The sequence below is a fragment of the Globicephala melas genome, chromosome 11 (assembly GCF_963455315.2).
Source record: "Globicephala melas chromosome 11, mGloMel1.2, whole genome shotgun sequence".
Lineage (NCBI taxonomy): Eukaryota > Metazoa > Chordata > Mammalia > Artiodactyla > Delphinidae > Globicephala > Globicephala melas.
This window is the reverse complement of record NC_083324.2, coordinates 37,551,805-37,578,009: the sequence shown is the minus strand read 5'-3', so window position 1 is coordinate 37,578,009 and position 26,205 is coordinate 37,551,805. Positions and strand designations below refer to the sequence as shown.

Genomic DNA, 26,205 nt, shown 5'->3' with positions numbered 1-26,205 from the left:
ATTACACAGCAGTGCACACAAAGGGTTTGCCCAGGGCGCAGCACACAGTAGGTGCTCAGAAAACAGTGGCCATGATGATGATAACTGACATCTCCTTCCTCACTTGGGGAAACCTGGATGAGGGTGGGGCTGCCAGGCAGGGTCAGTGCCCCTGGGAACACAGGTGCTCCCTGGTTAAGATCCTCCCCTAGTTCTAAGAGTTGAGTTCAACCCACCCAAGCCAACAGCCCACCATTCACCAGGCTCTGCAAGGCACAGGGAGGCTGAAGGTGACCGTTCCCCAGGAGAAGAGCAGCAGGGCTGGAGGCCTGAGCCCATGACTTGGGGTGGGGGCAGGTTGATGCCTGATTCTCCACCTCCCTGCCCACTTTCTCTAATAGCATGGAAGGCGGTGAGTTGTTCAGCAGGATTCAGGAGCGTGGCGACCAAGCTTTCACTGAGAGAGGTGTGTACGTGCAGCTGCACTGGGGATTTGGGCTGAGATGGCTCACACAGAGTTTCTGTGTGATGCTGGGCAAGGCCCTGCTCCTCTCTGTGCCTCAGTTTCCCCAGCTGAATAAGAGAGGGTGGGACAGAGTGTTTATCTCCCAAGGGGTTCTGTGAGTCTGTGACACTTTGCCAGAGATGGGCTCTCCATGGCCTTGGGATGGAGGACTCCACGCCTCTTGGTGCCAACCAACAGTTGAGCTGGGGAGAGGTAGCCCAGGCCCGCTGAAAGAGCCCCAAATGAGATGAGGCCATCCCCAAAGGAAACTAGGGTGACCAGGGTGTGGGTATGGGATGGGGGCCCTGGGTGGGAGGAGTGCACCACCTTGTGCTTTCCCAGGAGGGATGATGGGTGGGGCCCCCTAGGCTGCCTGACCCTTGACTGACATCAGTGACCCTCTCCTCTGTCTCTGTCTGCAGAAGCTGCAGAGATCATGCGGGATATTGGCACCGCTATCCAGTTTCTGCACAGCTGGAACATTGCCCACCGAGATGTCAAGGTGAGGCTCCAGGATCCAGGTTCGGAGACCAGGGAAAAGAATACCATCCACAACCCTCAATGGTCCCAGCATCCACTAGATGGAGGCCACGTTCCTTGGTTGGCATTCAAGGCCTCTTCCCCCTGGCCAAGACTGCTCTTCTCAGCCTTTTCTCCCATGGTTCCAGCATATTCATTCTGCTCTAGCCAGATGGGTCTCCTTGTTTCCTTCAAACACTGTATAATCCCAATAGCCATAAGAATAACTGAATGCCTACTTCAAGCCAGTAGTCCTGATAAGCATCTCGTTTAATCCTCACCCAGCCCTGTGAGATGGGTGCCATTACCCATTTGACAGATGAGGAAACCGAGGCTCAGAGAGAGATTGTCTTGCTCAAGGCTGTGCAGTTGCTGCACTGGGATTCATGCATTCATTTGTTCATTCAGCAAGGATTTTGTGGTGACAATATGCCAGGCCTCAGGAAGGGGCTGCCTTACAATGTTGGGGCTTCTGTGAAGTAACAGCCATAGTTTCCATAGGTGGAGCCCTCTAATGTCAACATTTTAGGGGAAAGAAGCCATGTGCTGGGCACTGGATGAAGGAGCAGAGGTAATCCCAGTTGCTGGACCTGCTTGCCCTTCCAGTGGATGGGCTTGAGAGATGTTCTCTCCAAACTTCCTATCCAGGGAGGACTGACTCTTACAGGTGATCAAGATCAGATGGATGAAATGCAAACCGAGGCAGCCTTACATACACACATGCACACACTTGCATGTGCCAGCCACCATCAGAGTAGAATCTGCAACTCCTGGGCCCTCAGGCCCACACTTAGAGCATGACACCCCCAGGCTTATTTCCTCCTAAGACTGGGCAGAGGAGACCTGAGGGCCCAGCTGCTGCATCAGGTTCTTCCTCTGGCTGACTACTGCCAACCCATAGAGTTATTCTTTGATTTTGGATACACGGGGAGCCGCAACAGTCTCACCTTTGCTTTATTTTGCAAAATAAACCATTGCTTTATTTTGGCCCTGGCTTCCTTTTTTTCTCCCAAGGGGAGAAAAGCCTTCTGCTGAGAAGATTCCTTTGTGTAGATCAGAACTGCTTCCCTGTTTTTAATCCCAGTCCAAGGTTGCATCATCTCAAACAGGACCTGAGAAATAGCTTTCACTGGCTCCAAACTGGAACTCCATCTAACACCCATCCTTCTACCCCAGCTCTGCCGCTCCTCTCCATGGGCCTAGGTCCTACACATTCATTAAAAACCAGCTTCAGGGCTGCCTCCTCCATGCAGATTCCCCACTGCCTTCATCCCTCAGACTCTCTGTGCTCTGCAACCAGGAAAGATGGCCTCTGTGCAGCTCCTGGGGTCTTAGCTCCCGGAGCAACCTCAGGGGGGCTGTCCTGCAGGCTCATTCTGGGCTGGGTACAGGCTGTGTGCTTGGCAGCACTGGCTCGCTTGCAGCCCACCTTCCCCCGGAACCCTCATTTTGGCATCTCAAGGCAGCATCACCAACTCAAGCTTAGAATTTCCTGCCCCTGGGCTCTCCGTGGCACTCGGTTATCTGCAGCCTTGGTTGAACAACTGCCTCAGTTTCCCCTCTGTGAGATGAGGTGTCACCTCTCAGCCACATTAGTCTCCTCCATATTTGGCCTGTGTTGTTGTTTGCCAAGACCCAGGTCTTTTTAGTGAGATGGACCTGGCTCCTCCTGCATCAATCTGGATGAGGGAAGATTCTGCCCCCACCTGGTGCCTAACTCCAGACTAATGTTTTCTCTTCCTGGCCCAGCCTGAAAACCTGCTCTACACGTCCAAGGAGAAAGATGGGGTACTCAAGCTCACTGACTTTGGCTTTGCCAAGGAGACCACCCAAAATGCCCTGCAGACTCCCTGCTACACTCCCTATTATGTGGGTGAGTCCTTGGGATATGGTTTGTACCTATTTACCACACCCGCCTCACCCTGCTGTGGTATGGGGCAGCCAGTGGGGTGCAGAAGCCAAAGGGTTAAAGCCCAGTGAGGAGGGAGGGGAGGATTCTGTCTGCGAGGAGGCGGTGACTGGGGGGCCGGAGGTTGCAAAAATATTCTCCCAAACTTCAGCTTCTGCTTTTGAAAATAGATCCAGGAAAATTCTGGCTGTGGCCTGTGAGCTGAATGACATCACAGCGGCTCTAAATATATACGTGATAAAAGGCTGCCATCAGCTTGGGATGGAGCCCAACTGTGGTTGTTTTTCTCTGGTTTTTATCTTCCTGAGAGTCATATTCAGAAAGTGGGCAGGCATTTCCTCCTACATTAGAGGGATGCAGGGTACCAGCCACCTGCCTTGTGGGAGAGGGTCCCTTAGGTGAGGGCATGGATGGGACCCGGGGTTGTACACGTACCCATGCTTCCTGGAAAAGCTCCCTGCTCCTCTGTGAGCGGGCAGCCCCCAGATCTGGAGAAGCTCCTGCTGAAAGTGCCCCTTCCCAGAGAGTGGGGTGATGACTCGTTTTACAGAGAGCTCTTCTCCCTCAGGATAAGCCTTCCAAGAGCTGTTTAAGGGGTGGGAAGCCCCCTGAGACAGCTGGAATGGCACTCTGTTTACCAGAACATGTTTTGCAGTATTTTGACTTCGAAATCTTCCGGCCTACCCATCTCATTGAACAGATGGGAAGACCAAGGCCCCATGGGATGGTAGCCAGGCTGACAGTGGAACCCAGAGCCCTGGCCGTGGCCCCTCCTTACACATGACCTCGGCTGTACATTCAGGAGGCAAGGGACACAGGGCAGCTGGTGGGCTGAGGCCCTCTCACCTACGGCAGGACCCCATCAAACCCCAGACTGCCCTCCTCTCCCTCTCCTCCCACACCAAGACTGAGATGGCCCAAAGTAGCTAGGAGGCTATCATTTCTTACAGCCCAGTCTAAATTGGGATTATTTTATCTGGGAGCTGCTTTTCCTCCCGCAACTTCACACACATGCCGCCTTCCCAGAAGGTGCCAGACGCCAATCTGCTCTGCCCCATCCCCCAGCTTGGGCACCTGCTCTCCACCTTGTCCAGGATTTAGGCTCCTGCCTGGGCTTGAGGACCCTTGGGACTGAGGCCCTTCCTGTGCTCTCTGCCCTGGTAGCTCCTGAGGTCCTGGGTCCAGAGAAATATGACAAGTCATGTGATATGTGGTCCCTGGGCGTCATCATGTACATCCTGTGAGTACCATCCATCTCCTGCAACCCCGTGTACCCTCAGAACCACTTCTGTCCCTGCCATCCTTGGTGAGGGGCTTGAGCAGGTCACTCTTCAAGGAGGCTGCCCTTCCCTTCTGGTCATGGGACACCTCTTCTTCAGGCTCCCTGAAGGCCTCCCCATGCCAAGGGCAGATGGTGGTCCTGGGATGAACACGAGAGTTCTGAGGGCTGGTATTATTGCCTTGGTGTCTGGCTGCCTGTCTCCCCAGTCAGGGTCTTGGGGGAGGAGAATGGGTCCACCCTGGCGCTTCCCCCACACCTGTGCCGAATGACCTCTGCCCTCCCCTAGCCTATGCGGCTTCCCGCCCTTCTACTCCAACACGGGCCAGGCCATCTCCCCGGGGATGAAGAGGAGGATCCGCCTGGGCCAGTATGGCTTCCCCAATCCTGAGTGGTCAGAGGTCTCTGAGGATGGTGAGTGAATCTCTGCCCCATCTTGCTCCTCCGGACCCCATAAGCCTTCCTTCTGGGAGAGAACACTTTGGTGTCAAACTGACCTGTATTCAGATCCTAGCTTCCCCAGCATCCCAGCTTTGTGGTCCTAGGCAAGTCACCTAACCTTTTTGAACCTCAGTTTCTATATCTGCCAAATGGGCTCAAAACCTGCCTCCTCAAAACTTCCTCTAACTCCTGTTCATATTTTCCCTTTGGAGACCACAAACAAGTCTGCCTCATATCAATTATCTATTGCTGCCTAACAAATTACCCCAAACACTTAATGCCTTAAAACAAGGAACGGTTATTAGCTCACTGTTTCCGTGGGTTAGGAATTTGGGAGCGTGTGCAGAGCTGGTGGTCTCTGGGAGGGGGGGACTGGCTCTGAGGAACTTCGCAGCCTCACCACTCCCCTCTCATCACTAGCCAAGCAGCTGATCCGCCTCCTGCTGAAGACAGACCCCACAGAGAGGCTGACCATCACACAATTCATGAACCATCCCTGGATCAACGTGAGTGCCACCTCGTTCTATGGTGGGCAGGGTGATGAGCTTGAGCAGGGCTGCCAGAAGAGTGATGGCTCCGGAGTCCCTGCCGTGGGCCACAGATGTGTGGTAGTGCCCCACCTATAACCTGCCTTTGCCACCACTCATGTCAGGCTCCTTCACCTCCCTGAGTCTCTGTTTCCCCATCTGAGACTGGAAGAAAGGGGGTGGGGTGGGGCAGCCAGTGTTGCCCCGGGTGCCCGCAGGGTCTGATCCACGGGCCTGGGGCTCCTTCCAGCAATCGATGGTGGTGCCACAGACTCCACTCCACACAGCCCGAGTGCTGCAGGAGGACAAAGACCACTGGGATGAAGTCAAGGTGGGTGGACTCTCCCTCAGCCTCCCTGCAAGTAGCAGGGTTTTGGAAAAAGGGACTCCACGGTGGTGACCACCCAGAACCTGGGTCTTCGGTCCCCTCTCGCCTTATGTCAGTGACTGCAGCCGTGGTCTGACCGTGGCACTTGGAGCACTGGGCTGCGCTACCCCATTCAGGGTGGTGCTCCTGGCTCACGCCCTCGGTGAACGGGGGCTTTGGGGTCAAACCGAACAAGCTTTGGCCATAATCCCTCCTATGATTTGCAACATTTGGGAGGGTGGTCAGCCTGCTTTTAGACTTAGGGGAGGCCAGATTTGAGCCTATGGGGCAGCAGTTCAGAGCCTGGGGCAACCAGGGCACAGTCTTCAGGCGCTGGTGCCCTGGGTGCACAGCAAGACGGCATCCCCTGCAGGCCTTGTGGTTCTGAGCAGGTGACATTGGTCCAAGTCCCTGTCCTACTTACCCTTGGTATGGTCCCAGGGAGTCACTATACTTTCTGTGCCTTTTTGGATAAGCCCAGTGTCTACCGCAATGGACTAGAGTGAAGCTCATATGAGGCAAAGGGATGGGCCCAGTGCTGGCTACACAAGGGGCTCTCGGGCAGCATAGATGGTCACTGCCATCACTGATATTATTAAGGGGCTACTCAGGCAGGAGGTGGTGTCTCTTGAGGTCAGTGTACCTGCCCTCCCCCCACATCTGTCCCCAGGAGGAAATGACCAGTGCCCTGGCAACCATGCGGGTGGACTATGACCAGGTGAAGATCAAGGACCTGCAGACCTCTAACAACCGGCTCCTCAACAAGCGGAGGAAGAAGCAGGCAGGAAGCTCCTCGGCCTCTCAGGGCTGCAACAATCAGTAGCTCATGCGGCTGTGGGGGAGCTGGGCCTCAGCCTGGAGGACACACTGGAGGGGCCTGAGGCCCTGACCCAGAGGGCCCAGGCTCATGGTTTTTAACAAAAGGATTATTTTTGTTATGTTTTAATTTGTCACTTGGAACTTCAGGATGGGGTGACGTGACCCTGATCCTTCAGAATTCCAGCCCAGGTTCAGGCCCTAGACAAGGGCCAAAACCTGGGGGCTAGGGAGCCACCTGCTGCAGCTGCAGTGCCTTTGACCAGAGTGGCCTGAATGAACTGTGACTTTGTCCTGCCCTGGGCATGGCCTTAGATTTCTAAGCCACTGGGAGTTGTGGCTGGGCGTCCCTTCTTCTGTGGAAACAGCTCCCTGGAGGGTGGGCAGATGGGCCTGGCCTTGGGAAAGGCATCAGGCCACTGGTTGTCATGGTGACCAGGGACAGAGTTGCTGTCTCTGAATGCTGAGTGAGTGAGCAAGGGAGGGAGAGGGGCAAACGAGGGTCTGCGTGCCTTCTTGGGGAGGCTGCTCTCCCTCACGCTGCATGCCTCTCTCAGGCTCACCCCTCTTTGGTCTCCCTGAGGCTGCAGGGTCAGTCTGCCTGGCTCTCTGGGTGGTCCAGCCCTGTCTTGCTGCAGCCCCATCCCACAGGGTCCTTGGAGTTCTCCTTGCACAGAGTCCATGGGCCCAGCATCCTGTTACTACCCCCCACCCAAAGAGTAGCCTCTCGTCTCACTGCGAGTGGGAGGTATTTTTAACCCTTTTTTTTTTACTTTGGAAATGTCACTGTGACAAAAGCTAAAACAGTTACCCTGCCCCTACCTGCTCACCAGATCCCAGGCAGGAAAGCCTTTCCTTAACTGTTCATCCTCTACTCTGTCTTGATTGATGGCAGGGGTTGTCTCTTGGTGCACTTTTGCGAGAGTGGATAGCTTGGGGCAGGGCCAAGGGCTCCCCGTTAATCAGGGGTCTCTTTCTATCCTCCGGGTCAGACCCGAGGCAGCGGAGGGCTGCTGTGTGACGCTTAGAGGGTCTGGTCCTGGCTTTGGCAGAGTCAGAGCAGAGAGTGCCCCTTCCTTGCTGGTCCAGGCTCACCCAGCCCCACACTGCCCAGGCAGCCTCAGGGTGCTGAACGCCTGATATGGGCCTGGCAAGTGCCTGACCCCCGGCCTGTTTGCTGGTTCCTTACACTTCTCTCACGGGCAGGGAAATCCTAGACCACGTCAAATAAGGTGGTCACACTTTTTGTAAAACACTGCTGGGTTTTACATCCAGATATTAGTAAACAACATTTTGACATTTTCCCCTTGTTTCTGAGTTTCTCTTTGTCTATATGAGTGGACAAAAGTGGCCTAAGGGCATGTCCTCACACCTACTAGTGATTTCACTGCTGCTGGACAGGGTGCCTCAGGCCTGGTAAACATGCCAGACTGACTCCAGGTCCACCCTGGCCTCACCGGGCATGGGAAGGTCATGGGAGCTAAGGGATGGCAGCTGCCCCGTGCCCCCAGCTCTCTGCTGCCCGGTGCGCTACGTGTGTGACACCCACCCCCAGCTTGGTGTGTGCCAGCGTCTGCCCACAGTGGCCACCCCCAGCTGTGTGCCAGCCTGCTGAAGGGCGGGCAGAGCGCCTGCTGCAGCGCTGAGCTATTTTCAGAAGCTGCCAGATTTCATTTGGCAGCGAGGATGTCGGGGAGGGGAGGGGGCGGGACGCTGGAGACTCTTTTGACTACTCCAGCGACGGAGCACCCTCAGCCCTCGGGAGCCCTTGCGGGCAGCCTCGAGGGGGACCCTGACTGACATATTCCCCCAGCTCCTGTCCTCTCCATTTCCCAAGAGCTCATCTGACACCTGCAGCACTCCTCCCCCCACCTCCCTTCCCCTCAGGGTGGCGGGGAGGGTGGGAGATGTTAGAAGGCAGGGACAGGCAAGCCACCTGAGCTGAGTGCTGCTTCCTAGCCTGGTGACCTTGGACAAGTCTCCCCGCTTTCCCGCCTTGATTTCCTCACCTGTGTATTGGGGTTGATGATGTCTACTCTGGGGAGACATCTGGGGGATCGGACAGATGATGTGTAAAGTACTTAGTGGGGTGCCTGGTGCATGGCTCGTGTCCAGCACCCGTTTGCCACCCCAGCATCCTTAGCTGTCAGGAAGGAGAGAAGTACCTGAAATTGCTCAAGGGAAAAGCAGCCCAGCCCCCAATCTACCTCTGGGACTTTCCACCCAGAAAATCAGGCTTTCTCCACCCATGGGCTCTCACTCCCAAGGACCTGCTCTCCAGAACAGCATCATATGGGCTTCCTGGACCTTGGTTCCAGCCCTGGGCTTCATCCTTGAAGGGGTGGCCCACCCTTCTGAAGGACCCCTGAGGTCCCCAAATGAATTCTGGCGGCCTCACAGAGCCTGTGGTTCAGACCAACCCTTGTCATGTACTCTGCCCAGTGAAACGCTTGCCAGCTGCAGAGGCAGGTAAAGTCTGTCTAGTCACAAAGCTGCAGAGGTGCAGACGGACTCCTTCACTTGGCTTAGTGCCCACTCCCGGAGACCCTGTGCTGGGTGCAAGGACGGCAGCAGTGGAAGCTGAGGATAGAGTCTCACCTCGGGGAGTTTACACACATGAGGGAGAAGGACAAAATATCACACAAATACATGTTGAATCATGGACTTGATATTTTCTATGAAGGAAAGACGTGGCTTGCGAAGGAGGTGTCATTGTGCAGTTTAAGCCAAAGAGGTAATCTATGCCCCAGTGGCTGGGGAGGGTGCCCGGTAGGTTGCAAGGCTGAAGGCAGAATCGCAGGACCAGGACCTTAGGGACAGAGAGACTCTGTGCGCCCCTCAACTTTGCCTGTCTGTGCTTCTCTCGGGGGCTGGCCTTGATCTTCCTTCTGTACTGCCTTCTCCACATGCAAGACCAGAGCTTCAATAGTCCTAGCAGGGAGGCATCTGCTCAGCTGTCTGCATGCCGTTCCCAGGTTTCTTATTGGCCATACTTGGCCCATTGCTGTTGGTGGGGGCATGCCCCCTCCTATGACTAGGTGGGGAGGGGTGCAGCAGAGGTAATTAGCAGAGGAGAGGATGGAAGGATTGCCCGTGGATCTCCCATATCTGTGTGGCCACTTCCAAGAGTCCCTGAGGAGGCTGGCCCAGCGACACCTAGCCCAGGGCCTGGCCCCCTGATCTCTGGCATCAGGTACAACTCTCACAAGCCAGGGTTGGGAGGCTGGATGCCTGGCCAGATCACACTCTTTGGGCCTCAATGTGGCTGTCTGTGAAATGGTAGCAAATCCTGACAATTAGCTGGTATCAGGTGAGCTAAGAAACCAAGGGGCCACATGTTCACATCGTCCTATTCAGACACATGCATTTGCCCGGGCTTCATGTGGTTTCCCGAGGTGCTTTCAATAAAGAATCCATAAGAAGTGTATTCACATGTGTGTGCATGTGAGTGCACGTGTGTGTGTGTGTGTGTGTGTGTGTGTGTGTGTGTGTGAGAGAGAGAGAGAGAGAGAGAGAGAGAAAGAGAGAGACGTTTCTTCCCAGTGATGCTCCCCCTGACCCAGCCGACAGCAGCGTTCTCTGTCTTACAAACCTGGTGCTGGCCGGCTTTCAGCGGCCTGGCTCATTGCTATTCCACACCAGCCCCTCTGCGCCCTCGATTCAGCCCCTCCACTGCAGCGGCGGAATTGAGCCTCCAAATACAGCTTGCCGCAACCTCTGCAGGGGTCTCGATGCTTCCAGGGCTGCTTGAAACTCTCTCTCTCTCTCTGGCAGGCGTGGGGAGGGGGCACAGGTCCCGGGTAGCTGTCTCCGAACCTGGCTGTCTTGGGCTGAGCCTTTGAATCCCTAGTGGGTTCTTACAGCTGCCCCCAAACCCAGCAGGATAAAATTCTCCCCTTTGTTCCTCTGGACAGCCAGCATGTTCACCCCTTGGAATTGAGGCCAGCAGGCAAGGAAGGATCTGGGAAGCCCACCTCCCACCCTGTGTGTGGAGTGGGGTGGGCTTATTTAGTTTGGAGCCAGGAGATCTCAGCTCTGGTTTACATGAAGCCTTGGGCAAAGCTATTCCACCTTTTGAGGTTCCCTATCAGTAAAATGAGACATTTATTAATCCAGGCCAGATCCTCCCTGCACCCTTGGTAGACATGCTGCCACTAGTTGGTGGATTATGAGAATGCTCTATGGTCTCAGGCAGGTAATGCACTTTGCTGGGCCTCAGTTTTCTTACCTCTTAAATGGGAGTAATTCTCACAAGGGTGGGGCAGGACTGCAGTGGAAGAGGGGAGGGGTGGCCAAGCCACAAAACCTTGGTGACCAATGCAACGCAAGTGTCTGCTACCAGACACTACCAGGACTCTGCCAGTTCTGCCCTCTCTCTGTTTCCCCTGACCAGGAGAAGGCAACCAGTGACTCAAGGGAACCAGTTTCCTGGGATTCAGAGGAGCTGGTCAGGACAGGTTAGTTGGGGTGTGGGGCCACCTGCTGGTCACCTGGTGAGTATTCAGTAGATGCCTACTGTGTGCCAGACCCTGAGGCAGCTGTGGTTCTGCCTAGGTGGAGGGGGAGACCACAACATCATAATGAACAGCTGCCATTTACTGAGTGCCTATTGTACACCAGGACTATGTGAGGGCTTTACCTGGATCATCTCACTTAGTCCTCACAGTCCCATCTCACAGATGGAGAAACTGAGCCCTCAGACTCTTAGCTGGAGGAGGTCAGAGGAAGGGATGCTACTTTTGGCTGGGGACAATCATAGAGGGCTTCCAAGAGGTGGTGACACGTGAATTTGAAGGGCAAATTTGGATAGACAAAGATTTGGGAAAAGCGCATTCCAGCTGACAGGTATGGGGGAGGCAAGGCGAGGAGGCAGGAATGGGATGTGAAGAATGGAGAACAAGTCTATTTAACCGGTGAGAGGCAGGAGGTTGCTCATTTCCTCATCCCATCTCCTGTAGGTAGTCAGGGTGGGGACTTTAGGGGTGAGACAGTGGGTACCTGGTAGCAGCTTCTCTCTCTTAGTGCTCCCAGGCCAATCTCATGTGTGGAGGATGCATTCCCTCCTCCCCATATCCACATCTGCCTCCCCTAGAGATACACCCGGCTCTTGATGCTAGTTTGTCAAACTATCTATCCACCTCCTCTTGCTGGTATGGCCTTTTCAGGTGGCTCCAGAGTTGGATCTTTTCACACTGGACTCCCTGTACCCTCAGGATGTGGCCTCTGCTTCCAGCAAAGCTATTTTGTGTACTGGATTTTCTCCTGAGATTTAATTTGAACCAGAGTTTATGTGCTTTAAAAAAGTTTATGGACCATTGAACTAGACGCTTAACACTTATCTCAAATCGTGCAGTATGATCCCATTTTACAGATGGGAAACCGAGACTCAGCATGACTAAATACTTGCTGGGGTCCATGGCTGGGCTCTGATATGAAAAAATGGCTTCAAGATTGTCCTTTCTCCCACTGTCCTCAAAGGGTCCAGACTTCATGCGGACAGGCAGAGGAGAGCCACCTGCACGGTCTGATGGGCTGCAACAAGTGCTAATGAGGAGAGCAGAGATGATGGGGTGATCGTGGCTCTCTTAGGCAGGGTTGTTTTCCTCTTTCTGGTGGGGGTTTGAGAGAAAGTTGGGACAAAGAGGAGGTGATGGGGATGAGGAGGTATTGGGGAGGCACTGGGGAGTCTGCCTCATCCCCAAATACCTGCCCCTGATGCAGCGGCTGTGTGGATAAAGTAGATTATGCCCCCAGATCCACTCCCAGCCTTCAGCTGTGTTCACATCAAGCCAGAGAGACCAGCAAGCCGATCCACCATCAGACCTGGAAGAGATCCTCTGTGCAGAGCAAGGTAGGCCCTTCAGCTGCCCTCTGGAGTAGCCCCCAGTGTGGTGAACCTCCCTAGTGCAGGCTTACTTCCAGTTGATGGGACCTCGACTCATGGGCCATGTGTCCCCACCAAAGAAAGGCCCAGTGAGTGAGGGGCTGGGCTACCCAGCTCTGGGTCTGGCCTGCTCCAGTTACACACTGGAGCCCATGTTTTGAGCATCTAGAGTGTGCCAGAATGTCTCATACGTGACCGCCTTCACTTTTCTGTCCTTCCAATAGCTTTCTAAGCAGGGATTATGTCCATCTCGCAGATGAAGTCACTGAGGCTTGAGTAGCATGGGGATAAAGTGCCCAGGTTCCTCCATGTGGTGAGTGGCAGGGCGGGGGGTCTGAATCCGGGAGCATGGGGCTCTAAGATCCCCTCCCAAACAGAAATGCTCTCCCTGCCCAAAGAATCCCAACCCTGCATGACCCTTCCCTGATATTCTATGTCCCTGGCTGCCAGAGGAAGGGCCCTTGGTGGGGGGCTCCCATGCTCTCTGGCCCCCAAACCTGAGTAGGGAGTGCCAGGCACCTCTCGGCATGGTTTAAGGTCAAGGCATTTCCCTGTGGCTGAGATGGAAGTTGAGCTGGGTCACACAGGCTGGGGCCCCTTCCAGCTCTGCTCTGTGACCATGGACAACTCCCTTAACTCCTCTGAGCCCATCTCCTCATTAGAACATGTGGACAGTGACACCTGCCCCCTGGACCATGAGACTGTGAAAGGTGAGGCACGATGCCCTGAAGAGCTCTCAGCATATCATAGGTCCTAGAAAATGTCGCTTCACACAAAAGACTGTAGGGTTTGATGGTGTATGGGGAAGTATTGAGTGGAGGCTGAAAGCCTTCAGAAAGGAGGCTGTCTTCCCGGGAAAAGCTGCAGTCAGGGCCCCTGTCTGAGTGAGCTGCCCACCTGCCCTGGGGACCTCTCTTTCTGAACGTCCCTTTCAGGCCAGGGTCTACTGGGCTGTGCAGCAGGGCTGGCCAGGGCTGCTGGGGAGACAGTGAGGCAGAGGAGGCAGCCAAGGCAGGTCCGAAGAACTACTCCGCACAGGGTCGTGAAGGTATCCAGGGAATGTGGGGCACAGGGCTGGTCACCACGCCAGCCAGATGAGGGGATGGGCTGACCTAGAGTGTCTTCTATGGGCAAGCCTCCCTGGACCATTGGCTGGGGCAACCTAAGCAGACAGAACTTCTTTAATGACAGAGTCCATAGCCAAAGTGGGGTGACAGACACGGACAGGAAGGTCAGGGAAGGTTTCCGAGAAGGGGTATTCAGCTGAGGAAGAATGACCAGAAGAAGTTGCTGTAAGAAGAACAAGAGGAAGGGTATCGCAGATGGAGGGAATAGCAAGTGCAAAAGCCCTGGGGCTGAAAAGAACTTCAAGTATCTGAGGAGCAAAAATGAGTGCAACATGCCTGGAGAGTGCTGCTCCAGCCTCTCTCGGACAGAAGTGAGTATGTGGACTGCCTTATGGGGCCCCAGGAAATTGGGCTTTTTGGAGTGCCTTTCTATATGCTCTGCCACTGACCACCCAGAACAGGGTCCAACCTAGGGCTCAGGGCAGCTTGGCCAGATGTGAATCAACCCTTACGTGGCCCTTGACTCCCCAGATATGGCTTTAATATCTAATCGTTGACGATAAATTGAACTCACTAAACTGTGGATGCAAAGCTTGCTGGAGCTCTTTACATCAGCAAAGCCAGTAGCTGTGTCTATTTCCACACAGAGAAGATGCAATAAAATATAATTCACCTCTGGAGATAGATTCTGTAGAGCTAGGGCTCTGCCCTCTGGGCCCAGGAGAGAGGGGATCAATTCCTCTTGGTGAGCTCCTATAAATGGGGTTCAAGCTTATTGGAATTATGTGAGTGCTCGGGTGGGAGATCCTAGGGTGCGGGGTGTGCAGAGATTCTCGGCAATGACTATGTACTATAATATAATCTCAGTCAGCAGGAGACAAGGCCCTCCTCTCTCCAGCACATGAGTCATACAGGCCAGGGGCCTGGGTTGGGAGCACTGTCAAGGGATGAGTGGGCCTGACCCGGAAGGTTTTCTTTCTTCTGTTATTCTGATGGTCAGGTGGGTTTTCTCAGAGAGCTAATTCTGCGGAATAAATCCTGCCCACCTGAAGCTGGGAGGGGTGCCTGGAGTAGGCAAAGATGGCAGTAGATGGGAAGAGGTTTGGGAGAAAGACAGGTACCCAGGTTCTGCCCTCCGGAAGGAAGGTGGTCAGAGGTCAGCTGAGTTGCCCAAGGTCATACAAGGTTAGTATAGTAATGGAGCTGTGAACAAAAGAAAGCTCCCTGGAGATGGCCCTAAATTGGGGGGTAGAGGAGGAGGGCATCAGGACTGGAGGGGCCTAGAAGAGCTTGCGGGTTCCAGCTTCAGGGCTTCTGATGTCTCCTCTTCAGAGTACAATTACCTCGAGGGAAAAGTGGTAACTCTTGGGCCTCTGCACTTTCTCCCCTCTGTATGTGACTTCCTGGACCAGCCAAACCCAGCCCTCCAAGGATGGGAGTGGATCCTGAAGCAGTGAAAATCAACACAGGTGTGGTTCTGACATGGCTTTGAGAGCTGGAATGGATGAATAGATAGAACCTGGGAAGGTCAGAGCTGGAAAGTGCCTTACTGCATTTAACTCCCGTTTTATGAGTAAATAGAGGCTCACAAGCCAGCCTCTCAGCCTAACTGTCTGCCCCCCACATGAAGTCGCCCTATCTGCTAGCTTCCCTGGCCTCAGAGTTCCCTCTCAGGTCTTCGTGGCTCTCACCTGCTGCAGAGCTGTTTTCCATTTTTGCTTGTTCCTAAATAGGACTTTATCAGTGACTGTGCCTGGGGCCTCCATGGCTCTTAATTAGGCTTCCTTGAGTTTCCTTTGCAGAGGCCTTTGGGTGAGGGGAGTGTTAGTGCTTCCAGTGCATAGAGAGCCTGGAGGCGTGAAGGGTGGGGCTTTCAGGCCCCATCTCTGCCCTGTGCAGGTCTGCTGGAGCCCAGGGGGCTTCAAGTCTGAGACCTCTGGCTCCTGGCTGGCTGCTGCTGTTCCCCCTTCTGCCTGGACTGGGGCTGCCTGAAGGCTGGACACACACAAAGGATTTCCCGGCTGTGCCCTGAGGATGGGGAGGGGCTGCAGCTGTGGAAATGTTGGGAGCCATAGCCCATTTGATCTGGAATCCCCGCTCTCTGGCTGGAGATGTGACTTCTCTCTCCGGCTCCTTCTCTTCTTCTGGGTGAAGACCAGGATGTCGTCACAGAATCAGGGCTGTGGAGGTCATGAGAGGAGAGTCGGGGCTTTGCTTGGTCTTGGGACTCGATGGGACTTCTGGAAGGTCAGAGCCAAGAGGGCACGGCATGGCCCTGGGAGGGGTCTTGCGGCCTCTGTGGGCTGGGGATGCAGGGTTCGGCTGGGGATGGGCGGGGGGGGGGGCATAAGCGCCCTGCCTAGGGTGGGATAATAAATGCCAGGCTGAGTGCGGACACTGCTCTAGAGACATCAGGGAGCCATTGGAGACCCTTGGGCTGAAGGGAGGTGACAAGCTGGGAGGTTTGGAGCAGCTTCAACTGGGGGTTGGGAATGATGAAGCAGGAGTGGAGGAACTCATCGGACCCTTTCTCCCAGGCTCAAGTGGCATGGCCTCTGGGCAGGCGCCCCTCTGCAAGGGTGACTGGGACTGTGGCTGGATGCTCAGGGACAGCTCAGGGTGACTCCCATGTAAGTCACCATCAGTTCCTGGATCACACCCACCCTTGTTTAGAGTCTTCTCAACAAGCTCTCCTTGGGACATTCTTAAACGAGTCCCAGGTCAGTTGTCCAGAAAAGCGGAGCATTTCTCATGCTGCCAGCCCTGTGGGTTGCCCCTGCCCTGGGATTTCCTGTCCTGTGGAAGGAGGAAGAAAAACTCACATTACTGCCACATGGATGCCAGAAACCTCAGTTCATGTAACCCTGGCAGCACTCCTGAGAGGGAGGTGCTCTTCTACCCATTTTCCAGCTGAGACCTCCCTGATGACCCAGGTCTGTTCAGGATCCACAGCCCATGCTAGTCCCATGACCCCAGAGTTCCTCTGCCCCCAGCCCTGTCAGAACTTCCCTGGGGCTTCTACCTTGAGAACCTGCCTCAGCGTGAATGGCACCTACTTTACTACAGGCTCCTTGAGTGATGCTGCTACACAACTTTATTTGGGGACCTTGGCCCCAGCTGGCTACCCCTAGTGGTCTCTCACTGGCAGTGGATGCCAGCCCCATGGGGCTACCATGGCTTCCCCACTGCTCAGGAAGCCGTCAGGATTCTCTCTGTGTCTAGAAAAGAGCTCAGAAAAGTAGGCCATATCCTTGGGGTAAAGGGAGAGGAAAGCCTCCCCTACTGCCCTCTCCCCCAAAGTATCTTCCATAGCTTCCACACTTATCTCCATGGATGTCACGGTCCTAGATCTGGCACTGCCTATTCCAGGTTCTGCAGAAAGTTGAAGATCAGCCCCTCTTTTCCGGTATCGAGAAGGGCTTTTGGTGTCAGGAAACACCTGGAGCTGGAGCTGGCGTCTGGCTGCTGTGCATGATCTTGGACAAGTTTCTTCCTCTCTTTGGAATCTCAATTTCCTTGCTGTAAAACGGCCACAGTGATGCTCACAGGGTTCTCAGGAGGACTCAGAGCCTGCTGCTTCGCGAGTTGAGGTACGCCAACTGAGCTGGAGGGAGTGGTGGGCCCTGGACCATTTATAGTGTGAAGAGGGTAGTAGGAGGTGGAGGGGAGGAGGCATTTGATCTGACACAGAGGGTCGGGGCAGCCAGGAGGCCAGAGGCTCCTATGCCCTGCCACGGCTTTTGCAGTACAGACATTGAAGGTTGTCTGCCACTTATGCAGAAGAGTTTCTAAGAATCAAAAGTTTAGGGTCCAGGGAGCCAGAAGAAAACAGTGTTGGGAGGCCAGCAGCCAGCCTGGAGGAAGGAGAGTACAGGTGGAGGAGGAAGGAGATGGATTCCTTTTCTCCAAAGGCCACACATGCACTCCTGAACATGTCATCCCTCAGACTTTGGGTATTGGGAAGTTAGTCTCCCACCGGCTGCCTCCAGGACCAGTTGACAGGGATGAGAAAGCTTCAGATTTGGTGAGGGCCAAGGGCCACCTCCCAAGCACAAAACAAACCCTCAGGGTACCACCTGGTCCTAGGCCCAAGGACAGAAAGCCTTCAGCCCCCTGTTCCAGCCTCATCCCCTGGCAGTCTTGGTTCATCTGCCCAAGCATAGCTCTATACCTACTCCTGCTTTCCAGGGCTGAGACTCTGAGTCCAGTAGTCAAGGCCTGGCTTGGACCTGATGAATGAATCAGATCAAATACATGCAGTTTTCTCCCAGGCCTGATTTATCCAGCCCCTCCAGACCACATCCACATTGCATCTGAGTCCACACCTTGGTTTCCATAAGGAACAGCATTGGGTCTATGATGGGCTTTAAGAACAGACCATAGGTTTGTCAATTGGCCACCATTAGAGTCAAACAAGTAGCTCCCGAAGTTTGATTCTTTGGTATAATTTATATAAAGTAAAATCTTAAATGTAAAATTAGATAATTTTAAACTAATGTATATACCCATGTAACCAGGATCCCAGTCAGGATATAGAACATTTCCATCACCTCAGAAAGTCCCCAGTAACCCCCCATCACAGAATGCTGATCTGATTTCTATCATCATAGGTAAGCTTTGCCTATTCTAGAAGTTCATATAAATGAAATTATACAGTATGGAAGTAGATAGCTTTTTTGTGTCTGGCTTCTTTTGTTTCATTTGCGATTCATCCATGTTTTTGCAGTAACAGCTCTTTCCTTTTTATTGTTCCTTTTTATTGCTGTAGAATATTCTATTTTATGACTATACCACAGTTTGGTGGTTATTTGATTCCAGTTTTTGGCTATTATGAGTAAAGTTGCTATGAACATTCATGTACAAGTTTTTGTGTGGACATTATGTTTTCATTTCTTTTGGGTAAATACTTAAGACAAATGGCTAGTTAATACCTAGTGAAATTTCTGGACATACATTAAATGTACATTTAACTTTTTGAGAAACTGCCAGATTTCAAAAGTGATTGTATCATTTTACATTCCCACCAGCAATTTATGAGACTTCCAGTTACTCCATGTCCTCATCAACATTTGGTATTATCAGTCCTTTTTAGCTTAGCTATTCTGATGTATATGTAGTGTTATTTCATTGTAGTTTTAGTTCACATTTTCCTGATGACTAATGATGTTGGGGACTTTTTCATGTGATTATTGGCCATTGACATATCTGTTCAAGTCTGTACCTTATTTTCAAACATTGGGTTGTTTATCTTTTTTATTATTGACTTGTGGGAGTTCTTTATATATTCTGGATATATATCCATTGACAAAGGATATGAGTTGGGAATGTTTTCTCCTACACTATGGCTGACCTACTCATTGTCTTATGACTTTTGATGAGCAGTTTTAAATTTTTTTGAAATTCAATTTATCATTGTTTGCTTTTATGATTAGTGTTTTCTATGTCTTCTTTAAGAAATTTTTACTTATCCCAAAGTTGCAAAGATATTCTTCAATTTTTTTTCCTCTCCTAGAATCTGTATAATTTTAGCTTTTACATTTGGGCCCATGAGCCATCTGTAATTGATTTCTGAATATGGTGAGAGCTCAGGATTGAGATTTATATTTTTCCATATGGATATCTAGACAGCAGCATTCTTGAAGAAAAATAAATATTTCTTACTATGGCACTCTTAGAAAAAAACACTTGCTTGTGTATAGTTCTGGACTCTGTTCTCTTTCATTGATTGTCTATATATTTGCCAATACCATACTGTCCTGATTACGTTCAATCCATCAACATGGCATATCTTCCTATTTATTTAGGTCTTCTTTAATTTTTCTTAGCAATATTTTATAGTCTTGCACATCTAACTTTATATTAATTTACATTAATTAATTAATTTACATTAATTTCTACCTAGTATTTTTAGTTTTTGGATTCTGTTGTAAGTAGAATTAAAAAATATTTAATTTTCCAATAGTTTATTACTATTTTATGAATAGTTTACAAAAATACAATTGATTTTTATATATTAATCTGTATTCTATGACAATGCTAAATTTTCTCATTAGCTCTAGTAGTTTTCTACATTCACAATAATGTTACCTGTGAATAACGAGCGCTTTACTTTTTTCTTTCCAATCTTTATGCCTTTATTTTTCTTGCCTGTGCACTGGCTGGGACTTCTAATACAATGTAGAATAGCAGTGGTGAGAGCAGAGAAAGACAGAGTAAGTAGCTGAGGCTTTGTTTCTTGGAAGGCCATTCTATTGACTGCAGGGATGCCATGCTGTGACTTACATTTAAAAAAAAATTCCTCTGGCTGCCTGGGAAGAATTGTAAGAGCAAAAGGGGAAGCAGGGAGATCAACAAGGAGGCTGCAGAATTCCACGTGAGAGAGAGGGGGGGTTTAACCTGCAATGATGGGAGATCTGGGATGTATTTGGAGTTAGAGCTACAGAATTCACTGTGGAATGGATGTGGGGGAAGGAGAGGAGAACCAAAGATGATGCTGGAGTGTTGCCTTGAGCTGCTGCAGGGATGGAGACGCTGTCTTTTTTTTTTTTTTTTTTTGGTTGCGGCGGGTCTTAGTTGCGGCAGGCGGGCTCCTTAGTTGTGGCAGGCATACTCCTTTAGTTGCAGCTCTAGGGCTCCTTAGTTGCGGCTCGCCAGCTCCTTAGTTGCAGCACATGGGCTCCTTAGTTGTGGCATGTGAACTCTTGGTTACGGCATGCATGCGGGATCTAGTTCCCTGACCAGGGATTGAACCCGGGCCCCCTGCATTGAGAGTGTGGAGTCTTAACCACTGTGCCACCAAGGCAGTTCCAGAGATGCTGTCTTTTGAGATGAGGAAATTGAGGGTGAGGGTGAAGCTTTGGCCACTTTCATTTCAGGATATTATTAGACACTCAAGGTCTCAGGAGGGCAGCTGGAATGATGGAACTTGAGGTACAGCTTTTGGGTAACATCATGATTTAGATGGAATCTAAAGCCACAAGACCAGATAAGAGAGGAGAGAATGTGGAGAAGGATGAAAAGGAGACTTAATTCTGGGGTAGAGATTGGGGAGGCATGAAGGAGCCAGGAGAGTAGACTGAGCGGGAACAGTGAGGTAGGAGGAAAACCAAAAGAGTACAGTTTTTTTGAAGTTTCTTGAAGCAAGTGTTCCAAGAAAGAGGTAGTCACTGTATTGGATGCTGCTGAGCAGGAAAAATAGGACAAAGACAGAGAAATAACCATGAGACATTCTGTCGCAAACATCCTTGGTGGAACCGCCCTTCGCTTCCTGCCCGGAGGTTTGTGAGAGGAGCATGTTTCTTTCCAATACATACCAATACGTCATTTAAAAAGAAAAAAAATCTTTGGTGACCTCAACATAGGCATTGCTGCGGAGTAATAGGGCTGAAAGCCCAACAGGAGAGGTGGGAGATGTAGATATGGAAGTAGAGGCAGTGAGCACAGAGAAGGGGAGTGGCAGCCTTTCTCCACGCACCCAGTGAGGAGCCTTGAGGACTCTAGGCATCTGCTGAGGGACCAAAGCCCTCACTGGCCACGTGGAAAGAGAAAAGTGGGCCATGTGCTCTGGAAGTTACAGCCTGGGCCAGCCAGGGTAGATGAGTAGATGAGACAGGCTGGGGAGAGTGGAGAGGATGAAGCAGGCACAGGAATCCATGCCCAGTGCTGTCACTGGCTCTCTATCACGAGTTCAGCTTCGAGAAATCCTCCATGTTCATCACCAAAAAGGATGAGCTCAAAGGAGGGTGGGAGGGTAGACTCGAGAGTGCTGCCCAGCTCCATGTCCTGCCTATGTGTATTATTTTCCTGAGAAAGCTGCACTCTTTATACAGGTCAGTTTGTCATAAAAGCAACACATATGCACTGAGAAATTGCAGAAAAGAGGGAAAAGTTAACTTCTTGGTATATTTTACTCTGGTTTGTTTCTATATGCAATTGTTCTTACATAATTATAACCATGCTGTGAACAGAGTTTTGGGCCTGATTATTTTTCACCGAATGTTACATAATAGACATTTTCCATGTTGATATATAGCTTTCGTTGTTGTTATTGGTTGCATAAAATTATATGCGCTAATGCCCCATGTTCAATTAGTTCATCCCCTACTGGTGGTCATTTGGGTTACTTCCAATATTTAGAGACAGTATTGCATTGTATATCTATGTGTGTGGAGCTTTCCCTGGATCCATTTTTCACAGAACTAACATTATTGGAGTTTGTGATACCCACTTGCCATATTGCTGGTCGGGGGTTAGCTAGACCCACCCCGCTGAGAAACACTACATGAGGCAGGCTACTCTCATATTCCTAACTGCCTACACCCTGTCATTTAAAATTTTTCTTTTTATTTGTTGGGCCAAAAAAGGGGTCTCATTGTAGCTTCAAGCTGTCTTTCTTGATGATTAGAGAAGATGCTCATTTTCCTATACGTTCACTTACTGGCTCTATTTCCCCTCACAGGAGGGAGCAGATCCTATCAATGGATCCACGCTTGTACTTTACAAGGTGGGCTCTCTGAATGGCTCTCCAGGCCCTGCCAGAGCCATCCCTACCCACTGCAGCAATCCTTAGTGTCTTCCTGGACTGTCCCTCCTCCCCCCACCGCCCCAACCAGTTTTCACAGTTACATTCTTCCTCCTGAGGGTCTTACATAGTTCCTGCTGCCCAGTTTTCACTGCCACTCCCCAGGCCAGACCCACATCCCCACATCAGGAACCATGGAATAATCATAGCAGCTTCTCAGCCTGCTGCACAAATTCTCCTCTAAGCCATCATCAGTTTTGCCCCTGGCCACTTGCCCTGGACCTGGCAGAGCCTTTGGGAAACATATCTTGACCAACTGACCAATCTTGTCTCTACTGACTGCTAGGAATTCTGTCATCTGCTTCCACCCACCTGCCACCTCCCCCAAGGAAATCTCAGGCTCTAGTCACACTGGCCTTGTTACTGCTTTCTACATGTCTTTGCTTCTCCTTTGCTCTGTGCCTTGGTAGGTGAAACCTCCATGAAGAGTGCCCCCCTTGGGGCTTCCCTGGTGGCGCAGTGGTTGAGAATCTGCCTGCCAATGCAGGGACACGGGTTCAATCCCTGGTCCGGGAAGATCCCACATGCCGCGGAGCAACTAAGCCCGTTTGCCACAACTATGGAGCCTGCACTCTAGAGCTCATGAGCCACAACTACTGAGCCTGCGTGCTGCAACTACTGAAGCCCGCGTGCCTAGAGCCCGTGCTCTGCAACAAGAGAAGCACCGCAATGAGAAGCCCAGGCACCGCAACGAAGAGTAGCCCACGCTCACCGCAACTAGAGAAAGCCCGCACGCAGCAACGAAGACCCAACTCAGCCAAAAATAAATAAATAAAATAAGTAAATTTATTAAAAAAAAAAAAGAGTGCCCCCCCTTTACTCCTGAGCCGTGTTCAATCAGACTCATCCTCTGTGATCTTGCCTCCTTAGCTGAGCCTTCCTGGATTTTTCTGGTCTACTTGGCCCCCCTGCCTCTGAATGTCTGTAGCATTTATAGTCTACAGGGGCTCTTTCAGAGGGTCCTCAATAAGTAGTCCCTTGTCCCCCACCCAGCTTCTGAAGAACTCGAAAAATAAAAACCCAGATGGAGGCCAAAGTATCACCTTCTTCACTGATGAAAGCTGGGGGGAGGAAGCAGCTTAGTGTGAGGACAAATGGGCCTGTGAACTGAGCCCAGAACTAGGCTGACCTCTTTCCTGTTCCCCAGTCTCACTTGCCCTGGGTGAGTGAGGACTGGGGTATCACAGCCAGTGGGGACCCACACATGGAAGGAAGTGAGAAATCCACCCCTCCCCCATAGTCCATTCCCAGGGAGAAGTGCTAAATCTTGTCTTGAATTATTTTCTAGACACTTTCAGTGGATTTTGTTGCTTCAACTGCATGAGCTCCTCTATGCTAAGGTATGCATAACTTCTTATCCTTGCGGCGCCTTCAAGTGGGTGAAGAGGACTTGCTTTTAGCAAACCCCTCCTCCTCCCTTTACACACACCCCAGCAAAGTTTGAAATTCATTCTGAGGACCTCATTTCTCTATCAAAGCTGGCCTGAGTCGATGGAGACCCTATGGGAGTCGGCAGGGATGTAACCACTGTCATTCACTCAGGCCTCGGTCAAGAGAGTAACAGGCCCTTTCCTGAGGGCAGGCTTCCATGGAGGTGCAGGGCATGGAAGTGCAATTACTCTTGGTGGAATGAGTAGAGAGCCAAACAAGTAGTTGGGATGGCTCAGACATGATTTGCTTAACTCACAATTGTGCTAAGAGTCTCCTTTGGACGTTTACTGGACTGATTGATGAGTGATCGGATTGTCCAAGGTCTGGGGGTTTAATTATTTTCACCTGGGCAGGGGATTCCATGGACATAGTCAGGTTACAAACCATGGCTCCATTGGCTACTGCTTTCTAGAAGAATTTGAGCCCTCACACAATTTGGAGCCCACCTGGTGATGCTTGGATTCCAGAAATGTGGGTGCACACACATCACTGCACCATGTAGAGTTAGAAAAAAACTTCTCTAAAAATAACCACCGAGGAATATTTAATTTGATAGCAAAACTGTGACTAATGCATGAAACAGAGAGAGTCTGTGTGACAAGACACAGTACAATAATGGGGAGGGATTCATGTTTGACCTTTAAACCAGTGCAAAATCAAACATACCTCAGCCTTGGCAGCTTAGGCTCTAGGGAAACTGGCTATGAGCAGGGGGTATGATGGTCATGGAGAACTGACGGGATATGCGGTTCTCAAGTGTGTTGCATTATGGAAATAGCTCAGAGAAATCAATACCTTTTGGTGTTAAATAGAGAGAAGGGGCTGGGGCTGAGCCAAGTGCTGGCTGGTGAGAGGCGGATGCAGGAGGCCAGCCCAGCTGGATGGAATCAGCTCTTACAGGCTGGCTTGGAGAAGAAGTAGGTTCCGCAAATGCAAGGAGACCCAGCGTTTCCGGGAAGCAATCTGAGCTGATGGGGTAGGAGCAAGGTTCCAGTGTTGAGTGAACAATTACCCTCTGGTAGGCTCTGTGTTGAAAGTTTCCCACGGATTATCCTCATAAGCGTCCCTGATATAGAAACTGTTATTATTCCCACTTGACAGAGGAGGAAACTGGGGTCACCTAGCTGGGAAGTGTCTGGAGCTGGATGTGAACCCAGGGCCTTTAAACTCTATTTGCTGTTGCTTGGTCACTTACAACTTGAAAAAGCTCAAGGGCTGGCAGCAGCCTCGAGTGACAGGTAAGGGCTGGGGTTGGGCCAGGCTTAGTGTGGGTTGTGGTTTTGTCAGGGGCCACCTGGCAGGTTTCCGGGTCCGAGTCAATTCCATGGTCGTTCCATAATTCATGACTGCATATGATAAATTCTTATCCATCACCTTCAGTGCTAATTGGAGAACAAAATAGTCTCCATCTCTTAGAGTTGTTCATCTTCAGTGGCAACACGGTGAGTATTGGTGCTGCTGCTTCCTGGGTCAGGATCTTGCACGTTCTGAGTACTCATTCAAGGTGTGCTCTCAGGAGAGAGTTCTTTAGAGGGTTTTTGTTTTTGTTTTTGCGTCCTCTTCTAAATGTTCCTCAAGAAAGAGACTAGAAGTGGTCCCTGATCAGATTCAGGGCCAGTTCTTCTTGGAATGTTTGGTGATATTCTTTCCCTAGACCCTCAGCATGGGCAGGGCTGTGGGGGACAAGCAAACTGTTGAGGTTCCAGTTGAAGCTGTGGGGCCCCTCCTAGACTCTGGGGAGGGGCTCTGTAGGAGGTAAGTTACTCTTCCCCTTTGAGCCTGGGAGATGAGAGCTGAGCCTCTGCTTAGGTGTGCCACCTTGAGAATTAAGGAAGGATTGGCTCAAAGAGGAGAGGGAAGCCTGGAGTGGTCCTGGGTGGGGAGTGGTTCTGCACATCTTCTGTCGGGTACTCAGAGGATTGGGAATACACAGTGGTGCCTCTGAGCCCAGCACTCAAGGTGGTGGGCCTTTGCCTGGGTTTTCCCCCCAATAAGCCCAGGATCTCCTTGAGGGATCTTACATCTTTCATCTCTGCTTCTGACCCAAGGCCTGGCAATGGTTGGTACCCCAATGTCATGGGACCCAGCAGGGTCCCAAGGCCTGGCCCTGCCTCTCACTCTAGCCACATCTCTCCCCACTCTCCACTTACTTGCTTGCTCACTCATCACATCCTGGTCACACTGGCCTTTCCATTCTTCAGAGACATCGAACTCCTTCCTCACCTGACCTACCTCCCCAAATGCTGCTCCCTCTGCCTAGAGCACATTCTCTCCTACTTTACTTGGCTGATTCGTCTGAATTGTCAGGTTCCAGTTTAAACATCATTTCCTCCGGGAAGTCTTCCCTGACTTATCAAGCCAGGTCAGTTTCCTTGGTGGATGCTCCCTTTGTAAGTGTACTCTTCTGTCCTAGTACTTATGTCTCTAATTAGAGATTCGCTTGTGCGATAATTGGTTCAGTGTTTTTTCCCCCAACTAGACGGTTAAACTCTGTGACGGGGAAAGACTGAACATCTTCTGCTCTGGACCTGTTCCATAATAGGTGCTCAATAAATATTTGGTGGATGAATGATTAAAATTTCCCATACTTCAAGGTGAAACGTATGAGGAGCTGATGGGAACAAAGTCTGAGTTCCCTTTCTAGCCCCAGCCCCACAGCAGTTCAGAGATGGGGTAGGTGGTGCTACACCAAACAAACAGGCTTTGTTTTGCGCTTAACTCAAGCAAAATGGTAAAGGCATTGCAGTTGGTTGCTTTTTAAATGTAGAGAAATTACCTCTGTCCTGATTTGCAATATCTGTGCTATTGTGGGCTGTTTTTCTCTTTTGGGTCTATTTGTATTGGAGCAATAATTTCACCCTTTGGCTACACAGAAGTCCAATTAATATTACAAGTACGGT

At 51.3% G+C, this 26,205-nt stretch overlaps 1 protein-coding gene and 1 long non-coding RNA gene across 9 annotated transcripts in view; both read left to right on the top strand.

Moving 5' to 3' along the window:
• MAPKAPK3 (MAPK activated protein kinase 3) overlaps positions 1-9,726 on the top strand; it is a 40,041-nt gene extending 30,315 nt beyond the window's left edge. For 3 of the 4 annotated variants that reach the window (XM_030867273.2, XM_070046636.1, XM_070046637.1), the window contains 8 exons: positions 381-445; positions 907-986; positions 2,753-2,876; positions 4,077-4,152; positions 4,481-4,605; positions 5,053-5,138; positions 5,410-5,490; positions 6,197-9,726. In XM_030867273.2, coding sequence (XP_030723133.1) covers positions 381-445; positions 907-986; positions 2,753-2,876; positions 4,077-4,152; positions 4,481-4,605; positions 5,053-5,138; positions 5,410-5,490; positions 6,197-6,349 — 790 coding nt within the window. In that variant the 3' untranslated portion in view covers positions 6,350-9,726. The remainder of the gene's footprint in view (positions 1-380; positions 446-906; positions 987-2,752; positions 2,877-4,076; positions 4,153-4,480; positions 4,606-5,052; positions 5,139-5,409; positions 5,491-6,196) is intronic. The other variant, XM_070046638.1, reaches the window with a different exon arrangement.
• Positions 9,727-9,841: 115 nt separating this feature from the next.
• Positions 9,842-22,654, top strand: LOC138842867 (uncharacterized). Of its 5 annotated transcripts, XR_011377819.1 has the most exons (6): positions 9,842-15,540; positions 15,831-15,923; positions 16,663-16,883; positions 17,811-17,903; positions 19,475-19,505; positions 22,285-22,654. It is a non-coding gene; the product is annotated as an uncharacterized lncRNA (long non-coding RNA). The 5 variants fall into 5 exon arrangements; XR_011377820.1 differs by lacking the exons at positions 17,811-17,903; positions 19,475-19,505; XR_011377821.1 differs by lacking the exons at positions 19,475-19,505; positions 22,285-22,654 and having other exon boundaries at positions 9,842-12,193; positions 12,451-15,540; positions 16,663-19,219.
• The last annotated feature ends 3,551 nt before the right edge of the window (positions 22,655-26,205 follow it).